General features: G+C 38.3%; 1 protein-coding gene across 2 annotated transcripts in view; it reads right to left on the bottom strand.

The window, feature by feature from the left end:
* Positions 1 to 899: 899 nt before the first annotated feature.
* The window catches only part of HSF2 (heat shock transcription factor 2), a 47,442-nt gene continuing 33,247 nt past the window's right edge, over positions 900 to 15,094 (bottom strand). For both annotated transcript variants that reach the window (XM_072855774.1, XM_072855773.1), the window contains 12 exons: positions 13,080 to 13,188; positions 12,734 to 12,861; positions 11,787 to 11,911; positions 9,359 to 9,434; positions 8,110 to 8,171; positions 7,912 to 7,996; positions 6,862 to 7,031; positions 5,317 to 5,586; positions 4,637 to 4,742; positions 2,959 to 3,012; positions 2,233 to 2,317; positions 900 to 1,853 (listed from right to left, as the gene is read on the bottom strand). In XM_072855774.1, the coding sequence (XP_072711875.1) occupies positions 1,564 to 1,853; positions 2,233 to 2,317; positions 2,959 to 3,012; positions 4,637 to 4,742; positions 5,317 to 5,586; positions 6,862 to 7,031; positions 7,912 to 7,996; positions 8,110 to 8,171; positions 9,359 to 9,434; positions 11,787 to 11,911; positions 12,734 to 12,861; positions 13,080 to 13,110 (1,482 nt within the window). In that variant the 5' untranslated portion in view covers positions 13,111 to 13,188 and the 3' untranslated portion in view covers positions 900 to 1,563. The remainder of the gene's footprint in view (positions 1,854 to 2,232; positions 2,318 to 2,958; positions 3,013 to 4,636; positions 4,743 to 5,316; positions 5,587 to 6,861; positions 7,032 to 7,911; positions 7,997 to 8,109; positions 8,172 to 9,358; positions 9,435 to 11,786; positions 11,912 to 12,733; positions 12,862 to 13,079; positions 13,189 to 15,094) is intronic.

Genomic DNA, 15,094 nt, shown 5'->3' with positions numbered 1-15,094 from the left:
ACAGTTACTTCTCTCTGTGCCCTTTGCATCCACCTCTGAAAACACGAACATGCTTCACACTTGTAACTGCACTCCTCTTCATCAACTGCTGCTGCATTGTATTGCACCTGTGTTTAAGTTTGGGTAGAACACCTGAGCACCAGTTTAGTCCTGTAACAAATAACTGGTCACTGAATTAGGAAGCTCTGTCCATGGATTCAGCTCCTTGTACAAGTGGCTAGACTACTCCTTAAAAAAAAAAAAAGGAAAGCCTGAGTGCAGTGCCAGGGTTGTGGAAGGTGTTTTTCCTGTTGCATGTATGAAGTTACTAAAATCCAGTTTCTCCCTTCACTGGAACATCTTATACACTGGAGCTTCTCAAAACTTCTGATCTATCTGCAGCTTTGAGGGTAGAGAGGGAAGAAAACTTTTATCTTCAGTTATGGTTTAATGTAGTGTTTATATTAAATTAGGAGCTTGTGGTGAGATGACTTAGTAAAGTGTGTCAACTGCACCTTCACCTGGTGTTGCAGTAACCCCTCTGGCATTCAGCTGTGTAATACAACCACAGTACGTTCACTTGAATAAACATGGAAGACTTTGGTAAAAGCAACAATGGGAACATGCCTTTTGAGTTAGAGGTAGGGCTCTGCCACTGGAAGGAAAGCCACAGTTTTCAGTAAGAAAACAAAGGAGAAAACATTCTTCTGTGTAGTACTAAAGGCAAACTAAAGAGTTTGCAGCATCAGCCACGTGTTTTGGAGGCTTATAAATAAACCTTGACGATTGGAGGTAATGAAACTATTTTCCAATAAGTGTGCATAGAAGCAGACCTCATTGCACAGCTACCAAGGCACTGAAAACACAGGCTGTTCAATCCACATCCACTTGGCACAGAGTAAGAGCCAACCCTTAACAAGTACCACACTTAAGTAACATTTATTTTATCAGAGTAGATGGTCCAAGTTAAAAGTACTCATGCAGTCAAGGGGCCTGGTGGCTTTAAAGAACTTTTCCCCAGTTTGTGCTATGTGTGAGCACTTCCACTGAAGTGAAAGTAAGGCAGAACCAAGATTTAGCAAGGTACAGGCACTTTGTTCCCAGTTCAAGCAGGGAAAAAGAAAGCCTACATCAGGTCCTGGTCCCCCCCACCCCAAAAAAGCCTCATGTTTGTTAAACAAAATGTTGTAAAAAATAGAAAAAACCCAAGCTACAGAAAGTCAGTGCTCCCTAACTGTACACTACTAGTTTACGTCATCATATGTAAGACCAGAAGTATAAGAAATCATAAGTCAAAGCTTACTATTAACAAGTGTTCAGTTACCTGGGATACTTAGTGATATGTATAATACCAAGTATCTGACAGCAGTACAATACCAGTCTGACTTGGTATTGCCAACCGTGTGTAACAGCTTGTCTAACCATGTAGTTAAACAGTTGCTTCTAGGAAGTAGCATAGGAAAGGTATTTTAGATTCCACGTTATCTGGTTACATAAAACAGTGATTTACAAAAAACTCATATACCAAACAATATTCTAAATAAATAGTTCATCTTCATAACTATATACAGAGTCCCCATTACATTAGTTGTCCAAGAACGGCATGTCTGTGTCCATGGGTGCTGGGGCAAGTTCACATAGATAGAACAGCGTGGCTTCGCTCGCTTCTGCCTCTGTCAGCGGCTCCAGCCGCAACAGCTTGCTCTGGGTGGGCTCAGGATCCAGGCTGCTCTCCAGGAGCTCATCCACTTCCAGGGGTTTGTCCACAGAGGAAGGAGTTCCAGCTGCAGAGCTCCCACTCTCAACAGCAGAGCCTGGGTTCCCATCGAGGAATGCAAGGAGTGGAAACGCAGTGTACTGTATGAGCTGCTTATCTAAGGGGAAAAAAATTCCCAAAACATTATCAGTCCACATGCCTTTCTACATGCAGAAGGTAGAAACAAAATCCAAGCCACAGAATTTATTTAAAGAATAATTAATGAAAAAAACATGATAGGTGTTTGTTTTAAGTGAGTGACTAAAGAATTGTTACATTCATGTATAACACTATTTGTTCAGATTCTCCTGCAAAAACATCAGTTTCTCTGCACCTGGTGCAGTGCCAAAAACCTAAAAAGCAAATATAGTATTTTGTTTTGGTTATTTGCTTATGAGCATGACACAAAATCAGACGAAGAGCAAATAACTGAGATGGTTTTTAGAACAATGCTTGTTCAACTGTTAAAACTGTTTCAACAAAACACTACAACTAACCTGATTTGGGCTTAGAAACTTGTGTTTCCTGTGAAGCCGCTGGACCAGCATTACTCTTGGTAGTTTCTATTCCCTTTGTCTCCATCTGGAAATGAAAGCGAAATCTTAAACACATGCTTAAAGCCTTTTCCAGTGCCACTAGAACGCAGCTGACCAGCTATTAAAAAAAATTAAATTTTTATTTGCGAAGGGATGCAGTGGTATCAGTTACCCATACTAAATGACCCTGGCTGAGAACACGTGAAATGGCAACACAGGCTTACTCAAGCAAGAACCAAAACTAATGCTGATAAATGAACAGGACGAATTCAAAGAGCAGGATCTTTGCTCCACTCCTTACTCTTGTGTTTCTTTTCCCACCAGACAGTACAGCTGAAACCATTCTGACAAAGCGTGTATGTTTGCAAGTATGTTTGTTTGCAACGCTTGCAAGTCCTGAAATCTTAGAGGATACAGAAGTTAAGAGACTGGTACAATGTGCAGGTATTGGCCTCAAGGTAATACGAGTTTTACAGGACATTATTAAGTAAGTAGTGTGCTTTTCCCTTTTCTGTCTAAAACCTAACAAACAGGATTAATTCAGCTGCAGCCTTCCTATTCTCATGGAAGCCTTCAAAGCCAGAGCATGAAAAAAGTGCTATTACACCAGTAAAGAAAGCAGTAAAGGATGAATAAAGTTTGCATCTCTCGTGACTGTGTACACTGAGTAATGGATTTAAGACTTACTTTGGTATTAGTGATATGATCTGTGGGATTCATCTGCACGGAGCTTGTAAAAAGCTGAATAAGACAAAACACATCAAGTTTTAGGTATCTCGATGTTGCTATTAAGAATACAAGAACATCGCATCTGCATGTGTGAGAATAATCCCTGTACTTAATGTTTTCACCCTCTATCAGGATTAGAGTTTATTTACAGGTAGTTACCACTTTTGCAAAGAAAACCTAGCTTTGGAGCGTAATGGTTCAGAATTCCACGAACCTCAGTCACAAAGGAAACAACTACATTATGTCTAACTTAGACTAGCATGGTTTGCTGCAGTCTTAAAATACCGATTCCTTCTTACGTTGCTGCATGGAGAACTGTGTGTAGAGTAAGGAAGAACACACCTTGATCAAGTGTGCAAGTGACACCAAACTGGAAGGAGTCATTAATATATGGGAGAGCAAAGCTGCTGTTAGGAGGGATCTCAGCAAACTGGGAGAGGGGCCAACAGGCACTCCATCAGGTTCAACAGTCAAAGGCATTTAGGACACAACCACCTCATGTGCTGGCCCGGGTTAGGGAAAAAACGGACAGGGCGCAGCTCCTCAGAAAGGGGACCGGGGAGTCGTGGTAGACAACACCCTACCATGAGCCAGCAGCATGGACTTGCTACAGGGAGGCACGCTCTGCTACAGGCAAAGCACAGCCAGCAGGTCACTGGAACCAATTATTTCTCTCTGCACAGCACCTGAGGCCACTTGTGGAAGAGTGTCCAGTTTTAGGCCTCCCAGTACAGGAGTTTTCAGACTAGAGGGTGTCCGGAGGGCCACAGATGTTTGGGGGCTTATGATATACAAGAAGCTGAGGGAGCGTGACTAATCTTGTCCGGAGAGGGCAGACAAGGGAGGATAACTGCACTCTTCCACTGCTTCTAAAGAGGTGTTATGGGGAAGACAAACTCCACAGAGGTGGACAAAAGACAAGAGGCAAGAGCTATAAGCTGCAGCAAGGAAAATTATGACTGTCATAAGGAAATTCTTCACCAAAAAAAAAAAAAAAAGAGTCAAGCACTGGAACAGGCACCCGAGAGGCTGTGGAATCTCCCATCTTTGGATATTTCAGAATTTGAGTCAAGAAGGTCCTGAGCAACATAGTCCAACTTTCAAGCTGGCCCTGCTTTGAGCAAGGGGGCTGGACTAGATGAGATGCACAGGTCCCTTCCAACCTAGACCATTCTACTTGACATAAATCTGAAGAGAAATTGAGAACATACATATACTCCTAAGAAATAACCTAAAATGGCAGAGAAACTTGTAAAATAAATGCCAAGAACCTTTTTAACCCCAGTTCATTAAGAAGACCACAGATGATGTGCTGGGCCATTTCAAAACAAGGGTATCAATCTAATTGGTGTCTGAGTTCATGTAGCAACAAATATAAGCATTATTTCATTAAGAAAGCCATTCTTCAATCAAAAACTTAAGCATTCACTTGAGCAGTGGCATAGCACTGAGAATTATACCAGTGCCCCAGAAACACATATTCACAAATATTTATAACTTTCCTTTTTTAAAGGGAAGAAAGGCAAAAAAAACCCCCAACCTGTTGTGTTTTAAATCTATTTTAAACAGTAACAATGCACACAAGTATTTTCTGTAGTGTATTACCAAAATACTTAAAATAAACAGTGCAAATTACATCAACCAGGAGATCTGGATCTATGCTGAACTGTCGTCCTGATAACATAGCTTGGAAGTCCTCTAAACTGCAGTCGATACTGTCGAGATAATCCAGAAGTTCAACTCTAGAAGACAAACAATATTTTATTGCTGTATCCCTTAACAAAAGGAAGAGAAATCCAGAATTAAGCTTTACACAGATGTACTACATGCATCTAAAAATCTTCACCAGAACTAGAATGAACTAAGTCTTTCATTATAAACAACCTCTGGAAAAAAAAAAAATGAAAACTTTTAACCTCTTTAGAGGAGAACCCAAGTAAAGCAGACAAGTGCTCTGAAACAGATACCACATCAACATAACACCATGACGTGACATTAGCAGAGATGCGATTCTTGCATCCAGGTAGCCCTAATGGGTCCCAACCACCTGCAAGAGCTACGCAGATAAATCCTGACAGTTTAAACAATGATATCCATAACATTATACTGTCAGATTATGCACCCTAACTCACTCGCTTCACTATGAAAATCAGAGGTCCCATCTTAAAATACTTAAAATAGAAGGATCTTTAGAAACCAGCTAGAATAAAGGTGACCTATAAATTTGAAGTTCTCAATAGAAACTACTATTCAGTTCTTTTTATTTCAGTCAAACAGTTCTAATACGTGAAAAAAACAAAAGACCAGGCTACTCACTTTCCAAGAAGATTTATATTCTGTGAAATTACTCCATTCTCATTGAGTATGGAATCCATCATTGAGACCGGATCTTCTGCAGTTAAAGTTGACTGGTTATTCAGCTGTACAGCACTTGACATAAGTGGGCTTGTACTGTCACTGACAGGGCTGAGGGGATCATTAGCTGGGACAGCAACTGATTCTGTGCTTTTATCCCCTTGAATTACAGGGGCATATTCTTCTTCGTTATCATCTTCCACAATTACAATATCGGGAGAATGACTACAGCTGTAATATGAGACAAATTAATTAAAGCATTTCATACGCTCATTTAAATTGGTACTATTCCACAGGTTTAGTTACTTCTCATTTTAGTCATGCTACTATAAGGAAGTAAACTTTCCTACTGCTTTTTAATACAAAATACAGCAAGATACTCTAAATATCTATTTTCCACTGATATGGTGCTGTAATGCTCAATACAGTTAATGCAGCTCAGCTAGCAGACACTGACGTGCTAGACTACAATAATAACTACTAAAAAGATATAGGAACACTGATATTTTTTGCATTAGAACAACTATAAGCTCACATATAAATGTAAAGTATGTACACAGTGGACCAAAGCATATGAGGCCATCAAACCAGACAGACAATATATATTTTGCATCTTTCCTGTCGAACAGAATCAACTCTGGAGCTTCCATAACATAAACGATCTCTGTCAACAGTGTTGTAGTTAATTAACCTTGTTATGTATACTAGGAAGGCAGCCTAAAAACCCAGAAAGAGTCTCAAATAATTTGCTTTCATCCATATTCTGGTTTTCTTAAGTAGCTGTTAGTTGTGCTGCCTCTCTATCACAGCCTTATCTTCATGAAGCTTTTCTATCAGAGAATGTATTCCCAGACATCAGCTGAACAAGAACAATGGTACTAGTTCAAGTATAAGCTAGAAATATCTAAGTTTTATTCCTTGAGGCATAATACAGGCCCTATCAATACAATGCAACTCAGGAAGAGAGTTGTATCTCAATCCCTGGACCAAGTTTCAACTGCTCATAGCTGAAAGATGAAGGAAGGAACACAGTCACAAAACACGGGATTCAAAAAAACCCTCTGAAATTAACTGGCTTAATAAAGTTCAAAGACCACACCAATGCCTGACAAACAGGCACATGCAAATTATTCTCCATAAAAAAATCTATAAAAACAAGGGAAGTCATTCCTGTCTGTATTCATAACCAAAAGTAAGAAGACATCGCTTACTTGTCTTTTGACAAGTAGTATATTTAACAAGAGTGCAATAATACAGATTGCTTCTCACTAGTTTCTATCATCTGTATATTAAAACTCCAAAAGCCAATTAACTATTTGGAACAAATCCAGAGGTCAATAAATCAGAACCTAGTGTGAATTCACAGATGAAGCTTCTATATGTGCAGGAGTACTGAATAATTCTGACCACTTCATTAAAAAAAAAAATATCTAAGACATCTGAATTATTGCATATTACACAACACTGAAAGCCATTCATCTATACAGACTTCCAGAGACTTCTTACTTGGAAGAATCTGAAGTGGTATCTTCATTTGCTTCTGGTGTAATGGGAAGATTTTCTTCATCACCCATGGGATTTTCTTCATCACCCACATCCTCAGTGACATCATAAATAATGATGTCATCTGAAATCTGTTCCCTTTGTTTTAAGCCCTCATTTCTGTTGAGAGGTACCTGAGAATTATTTTAAAAAGAGTCAGGGGACAGAAGGACAATGAGCTTCAGCATTCTGACAGTTATCATTGTATCTTACAATGCTTCAATTCTAAAGACGTGTAAGAGCTTTCCTACACCTTGGAGATTACAAGCTGTTTCTATAGATCTACATTTAATAGAAAAAACATACAAATAAATGAACAAGCTGGAGAATAGCAGCTACAGAAAAAAATGTTTGGCAAATTCTACAGGCATAGAAATACAAATACACTAGCACTGTCAGCAAAAGCAACAAAAAAGCTGCAACAACAGGACTACACAGGAACTAAAAAATATTAAAACCATGACTGCTGTTTAAAAAGTACTTTGTTATAAAGTTATTAATTCTAGTACCACGCTACAGCACTCATTCTAATGACTCCCCCACCAACCATTATTTGGACAGCAGAAAATAACTTCCAGTGGTGTGACACATTCAAATGGCACAGGAACTTGACATGATTTTGCTGGGTTTGATGCTGCCTTGCAGAGCAACATGCTGGATCCTTGTCCCTGTATGGGGCTAGCGGCATCTAACTCCCAGACATAACAACACAACATACACATGCTATTTCTAACAGTACTATTATTAAAAGCAAACTGCTTTCAGTAGGATCACATCAAGCTGTATTTAATACACAGGTAACTGGTTTATACATGCTTATATTGAAAAGTGAATGGTGATTATCAACACACTTGGCTTCTGAAGGAAACACAACATAGCATATCGCTTCTAGAAGTTGATAACTCTCAGTACACAGCTATGTTTTATTCCCCATAAGACAAGCTACTTGATCAGTCTGCTCCTCTCCACTCCTTCCTTCATCATAACAAAGAGTATCCATAAATGAAAACTTACATGGTGGTTACTGTCAGCTGGTTCTTTCACAATTTGTTGAAATACATTTGACTTTGTAGGTCCATTAGTGTTCAGAAGTAGAGGCCTAAATCAGAAAGAGTAAAGGAAGAAAGCCATCTCAAAACCAATTCTTTGGTTTTGGTCAACAAAACATGTCAGTATATCGACTGGACAGCATGTTTTCAAGACCATATTTACCTCTTGCGTTTTAGGCTCACTAGTTGGTTATTCTGCACCAAGGTTACAATAAATTGTACAATCTGTAAGGAAAAGAACACTACCGTTAGTCGCTCTACTCTGCAATTGTTTCTCTCAGAGTACCAAGATACCTTATAGCAGAAGACTTCAATAATAAAATCTATATATAAACAGAAGATCACTTATTTTGTGTACTAACTCTCATATAGAACTGTTCATAAAAGTTAAAAATCGTGGTAGAATAGAAAACACTGCTGGTAATATCTAAAAAGAATAGAGTTATTCAGTTGTCTGAGAAAGGCTTTTCACATAGCAGGCAGTAAGAGTAGACTTTTACGCTACATCATGTAGTACACAGAAAAACATCCAGTAACTCAAACTATTAGAAGAACTCTAATAAGCAATGACAGAAGGCACATAGGGATGTTGACTGTATACATAACCTGTACCTGTAAATACTGGTTCTGGTGAAAGGCATTTTTGTCAGATTCAGAAAAAATTACATGTACACTTAACAGTATTCATCAGCTGCCTTTCCTTTTGAAATGTTAGACTTTGTTCCCTTATGTTTTAAATTTAAGGATTAAATGTACGTGTCTGGTTTGAACAAACTGGAAAAAAATAAATCAGTAAGTCTCTCCTACAAGGCTGCTTTCAGTGTTGCTGTTTCTGATACATTAAAAAAAAAATAAATTGTAAACTCTTTGTATTTACATCAGGTTTGGTAGATCATAGATCTAACTGTTAAACTAAGCTAAGCTAACATATTATCAGTGGGTTCCACTCAATAATCTATTCTTCTGATAACTGGATTCACTGACTATATTTCTGAAGTTAAGTGGGACAGTAGTGAATTTCCAATACAGAACTTTGTAATTCTTGCAGTGAGAGAATTTTTCCTGAAATCATCCAACACAGAATATTAGTCATCCACTTCCTGAAGTAATAAAAAAATGGATGGACCATTTTAAGGGTACCTCAATGAATGATGTATGATGTTCTTGAACCTCTTTCTTTGAAAGTGTTTACAAGAGTTTGGCCTTATCTTCTGCTTATGCGGTGAAATACAATGAATGTTTGTTTCACAAAGATTTGTTCACCATACACCACCCTGTTGTTTTTTCTATTAAAAAGACATTTCATACAGCACAAAAAAAAGAGTGAGCGCAAAGTAAGGTAACATGTGGCACAGTATTCCTAGTTCAGAAGCACTTACTCATCCACATATGACACTTGAATGAAGCCTTACCTTCCGAATAACTTGCTGTTGCTGTAAGTGTTTTGCTCTCAGTTCTGCCACTTCCCTCCAAAGGGATTCATTCTCCCTGTTTGAAAAGGATGATTTAAAAGTCAAACTAAAATTAAGTTTTAAAATATTTACATTAATCATTTTTGTTAAAGATTATTTGGCTTCATTAAAGTTCTTTGAAATGTGTTTTTAGATTGGGGGTGTGTGTGTGTGTAAGTCACACAGTCAGCAGCCTTGGCAAATAATTATAAAATGGAGACCCAAACACAACAAATAGCCTGCAGAGAATTTCCAGCCCCCTTAAAAAAAAAAAATTAAAAAAAATCCCAAATTTGGCAAGACTTATTATATTCAGCATTTAAAAATTAACTATTTTGTTTCCTTTCCCATAACAAAGTTACCTTCTCCTCTTCCTTCTAGTAATTAAAACCTAAAGAATTAATTAAAAAAAAAAAAGGCAAGCATACAACTGGTTTCTGGCAGCAGCGAAGGACCAAACAGTGTAAGAATGCAGTTTTCTCTCACCACTAAAAACCAGAGTTCTTCATCTGTATCAAGCCTGTTTGTCCTCCCTCACACACCTCTTGCTAGATGCAAGCCACCTGTCAGCCACAGTACATCCACCTTGAAAGCATCTTTACAGAACAAGCTCTCAAGTCACATGTGCAGCTGTAGGTCATCCTAACAGTTGCCTCTATTAGCTCCAGTAAAGGGGCATGTTAGGTGCTAAAAAATAATAGAAGCACAGCAGAGATGGCAGTTTTCATGAAACACTGCTATTTTACAATCCTTGGTTGTTCCAGTACTCAACAGGAGTCCAGTTACTGAGACAGTATAAAATCTGCTGTGAAGTGGCCCTTGTTATCGTATCCATGAACCTCGTTGTTTCCAACAGCATAAAGCATATTAAGAGGTAGATAATGAATACTGAAACCTTCAATGAATAAGGAAAGACAATGTACCATCCTCCTCTCTTTTGCAGTTTAGTTTTCAACACAGATGTATGCCAAAAAAAGGAGGAAAATCCCTCCACTGGTGTTTGGGTTTTTAGGAAACCTTAAGCAAAGTTTTCAGAAACAGGTGTTTATAAGCAGCGTGATGAAGCTTTTTACTCACTCCTCAAACTGCTCCTATGTCCAACATACAATTTAACAGTACAGTTCCATCACAAATTTAACAACTGAGGTCAGCGATTCTGAACTTTCTCAATTTCTCACCAGCTTTATTAACATGTCTTGTAGGACTAGGTCTTCTGATTTAGCTCCAGTTTCTACCTCAATCATTTTAAATTCATGGGACAACAACATGGATGTCAAAGACCAACCATTCTATCTTCTCATCTCTACAAATTGTCAGGTCGTTAGTCACTGGATGTCATTTAAGCCAAAGTCAGCCCTGCTCTGGGCAGGGGTTTGGACCTGATGGCCTTCTGAGGTTCCTTTCAACCCAAATTCGTCTATGATTTGAAAAGGCTGAATATGAACGTTTGTACTCTAGACTGGCCAGATTCTAATAAAGACTCTTCCTAGACAAAATAAGTTTGCCTCTGAATATTCTACCACTCAAGTAATTACAACTGAAGACCAGAAATGAAAGCATTTACTTCTTAAAACTTGAACTAATCAGTGACCTCTGCCACAGAGGTACACAATCATTTACATTCTCAAGTTAATGTAAGTTAAGGAGTCCTGAGACAGAATTACTGTTGAGGTGCTGTGACTTACAGTGCATAAGCTCATGCTCATATATCCTGTCTGTATGTACATATGCTAAAGGACTAAGTAATTTGTGACACAAATCCCTCTCATTGCTGAGAAGAAATTGTCATTACTAAATAGGTAATAATACAATTCTAAAAATACTCTATTTACATTTGGATTTTAGATTCTGTGCCTGTCACTGAGGTAACTAATGAATTTCTAGATTACATGTCTAAACAGATTTTCATAGGCATTAACTCTTCTGCAATTTTTAGCAGTGAGGGAATGAAGACAATAGGAAAATAAAAAGCAATGAGCAAAAGCCATTAATTGTAGTAAGAAAGTATAATAAGCAATTAGCACAAACCAAACTCTGCCTCAAACTAAACACAGTAACTACTTCAAACCTGAAGATGTAAAACAGCATACTTTATGCTAAGAGCTGAGCTGAATATTCAGCCTCAGCAGCATTATGGAACTATTATTAAAGGCGTTATTTAATTGCCCGCTACTAGACAGTTCTTCAAACACCAACATTGCCTATTACTTTTAGCCGTATCAGAATATTCAATTTTTAATGCAATTCTTTTATTGAAATTTATTTTCCTAAAGCAATATTTAAAGTTAGGCAATAAGAAATCAAGAGACACCTAAAATTAGGTCTTTGTCCAGTATCTATTATCAGAATTACTGAATTTTAAGGATCAGTTGCTGATGGACCGACTTACCTCTTCAAAGCAGACAATCGAGATTCAATAGTCTCTTGTTTAATTTGCACCTTTTGAGCACTACTGATTATTTTGGAGAGATCTTCCTGACGTATCTTGTTTTCTTCAGGTCTCGAAGAAGAAACCTTTAAAAGATTAGAATCCAGAAACAATACTTTCCTTTACTCATTGTTAACTATTATTTTCTTTTGGTGATCAAGTATATTTTCTTCTAGTGTTGATAAACTACGCATTTAAGTTAATAATAAAACAAGCATCAAATAAAAAAAATACAGAAACACACAGAAATGTCCTCTTACAGCTGTCACCACATTAGCTTTAGTTGTTACAAACATTTGTGTACATTCAGATTCTTCAGGCATTCTCCTAAGCACTCTACTTCACCGCAACTGCTTCACAATAACCAAATGTTAGTAAGTACATCCCTCTCATCACAGTTTAACTTGCCATATTTCTATTCAATATCTATATTCACCTGACTCACAATAACAGCAGAGCACATTTCAGAATCACTTTTAGCAGCATAACAAACATGTTTATAGGTTTGCCCCCTGTTCTCTTTGGCGGAAAGTTTAATGCTTACAGTAGCTTTGTTCTGAAACAAGCTACATAAACAAGCAGATTGTTATATTACTGATGGTAAAGTCAAAGCATGCTCTGCACTTCTTCTAATACCCAGTTGCAAAATGTCATATTCGCATAACTCACTTATTTTTGCCACCTGTGAAACTTACTATAATGACAGCAAAGCAGGTTAGATAAAGGAGCCTAGTCAAATCCCCAAAATATCTTTAAACAAGTTAAGGTATATACAAGAGCAGCGCATTTTGCTTCCTCAAACTCCAAACGTATTTGCTCTCACAATCCTGCAATTAAACTTGACGTGAACCTTGTTATTCATTCATACTTACTAGTACAGGTTTTCCACATACTGAGTTTTCACTAACCTTCCTTTTAATGTGTTCCAACAAGTCCTCCCGGCCCTGCTTAAAATACGGGTGCTGAAACTCTACTGGACCATCTCTCTCCTGTTTGACAATCCCAGAATCAACATGGACAACTTTACGGAAGCCATCTTTAAAAAAAGAAACAGAAAAAATAAAAAAAAAACCTCTCAAAACCCACATTAAGAAATTTGAACTACGCTGTTTCAACTATCGTGATATCATTTTTGAGGATGAGACAGTATCCTAGTTGCAGACAACACAGGGCCACTGCTCAAAGGAAATTGTCTGTAACTAAACATGTATAGGATCTAGAAGTATACTAGAAAGCAAAAAACCAAGAACTTACACATGTTTAACTGTCTGACAAAGCTTGCCATGTTGTTGTGCTTGAAGTACTTGGGAAGAATCTCTTTTGCAAATCTCTGTTCATCCAACACCAAGAAACTCTGGCCATTCTAAAATGAGAAAGACACATTAAGCTACTTAAAGACCATTGTAGAAAACATGCTGGGCTTTTAGAATTAATCACCAGATAGGAATGTTTCCTTTGTGCATGCAGTACGTAACTGATCTGCTTGCCTACAATTTTCCACAACAAAAAGTGTACAAACCCTGCAGTTGCAAAGCAACAGAGTATTATCAATTTACGTTGCTATCCATATCTGAAGGGGAACATCTCTATCGTTACTCGTTGCTTCCTCAAGAAATGAATTAATTGTTTACCAACAATTACCACAGTTTCACTACAGGACAATATAATCAATTTTGTATGTAGCTTCAAAGTATTGGGAAATCTAACAAAGAGACTGTGCAAGGGAAAAAAATACAACAACCAGCTGAGAGTCCCTTCTGCTTTCCAGTATAAAAGCACGATTAGTTTGATAAGACTTGTAGAGCAGATGGAGCCGTCAAAGAGCCGAGGGTGTCCACTGGGTTTTGGAGTTACCAAAAAGGTAACCACGCAAGGCAATATCCCCCTCCTCCTGGGATGCCAATTGTGAGGGAGGACGGATCTTTTATTTCATCCACAGGCTCTGACTAAAATAGAAGGCTCAGCTCTTTGTTCTTCAGTGACTGTGCTCCATTAACTAAAGGACAAATAATTGGCTGAATCCAAATTAGCTACTTCAAAATGGTTTAGGTTTTGTCTGTACATCCACAGTACTCATGCCCTGTATTTAATGAGAAGCTTACCATCTTCGACAAATGTCAACACTGATACTGCATCTTCTTAGAAGCCCTTTAGTTCAACGAGTGACACATGTTTCTTACCCCCAAATGCCAGCAGTTCTATGATGCCAAGAAGCTTGAAGAGCCAACCATGAGACCATGTGAAGATCCTTGCCCAAGAGCTTGTTTCTGACAAACCATCAAGGACTGTCAGAAACAGGATTTATAAATGGCTCACCACTGGATGAGCCTAGGAGCTTAGGACTGAGAGGAGGGTAGGAAGATGAAAACTTCCCAGTAATGCCTACCTACCTCCTGCTGAGAATCAGTCTGTGGAAGGAAAAGGGAAAGCAAAGGAAAGAGCAGGAGCAGACCATTTTAGCCAATGCATTAATGAACCTCACCAGCTGAAGGTACTGAAACAAGCAGCACTACAGTGACCTGTGATGCCAACAGACAGCTTTCATGTGCCACCTCACTTTAATGTCACTTCGACATTGTTCAGGTCTAGCGCAGAAAAATCTGGGAAACACATCTACTAGTTCTTGTTGCCCTGACAGTCGTTTACAGCAAAGCTCTACAGACGTTAAGGCCTGACTTGAACGCACTGAAGCACTACTACATAGCTAAATACAGTTTTCAAGTCCTAGCATTACTGACTGCAGCATACAGCAATCTTCCAAGTACTTCACCTGGTACTCCTTGTATGTGTTTCCATGGACAACACATACCTGTGGCTTCACCGAGATATGTATGCAGGGAGACAAAATTTGGCTGTTTGGTTTCAGATGGTGTTTATCCTTACAGCGTAAGGCTATGGATTTGTATAGGAGGAAAGTGAAATATTATAGTAACTGTACTCTTCCTCCCCTGTTACACTCGGTACACTTTCTGTAGCCCATAACATTGACATAGTGTATTTTTAAAAGATGTCACCACTTGTGTATCAGGTGATCCCAATACCTTCTCTCACATAAGAACTGCTGGATGCTGATAACATCAACTCTGATTAGTGGATCTTCCTTCCACAAACAGCCTTGCAGAATCTCAAACAATTAGTCTTTATTTTTAATTAAGAAAATAATACAAGGATACCTAATAATAGCCTTGGTGTGCTTACTTGAGATAAACACAAGCAATGAATTTGGAAAGTCTCCATTAAAAGTGTAAGGTGGCAAAACCGGCACTTCT

This window comes from Ciconia boyciana, chromosome 3 (genome assembly GCF_034638445.1).
Source record: "Ciconia boyciana chromosome 3, ASM3463844v1, whole genome shotgun sequence".
In the NCBI taxonomy this organism is placed as follows: domain Eukaryota; kingdom Metazoa; phylum Chordata; class Aves; order Ciconiiformes; family Ciconiidae; genus Ciconia; species Ciconia boyciana.
Note: the sequence above shows the minus strand (reverse complement) of the source record. Positions and strands in the feature narration are given on the sequence as shown.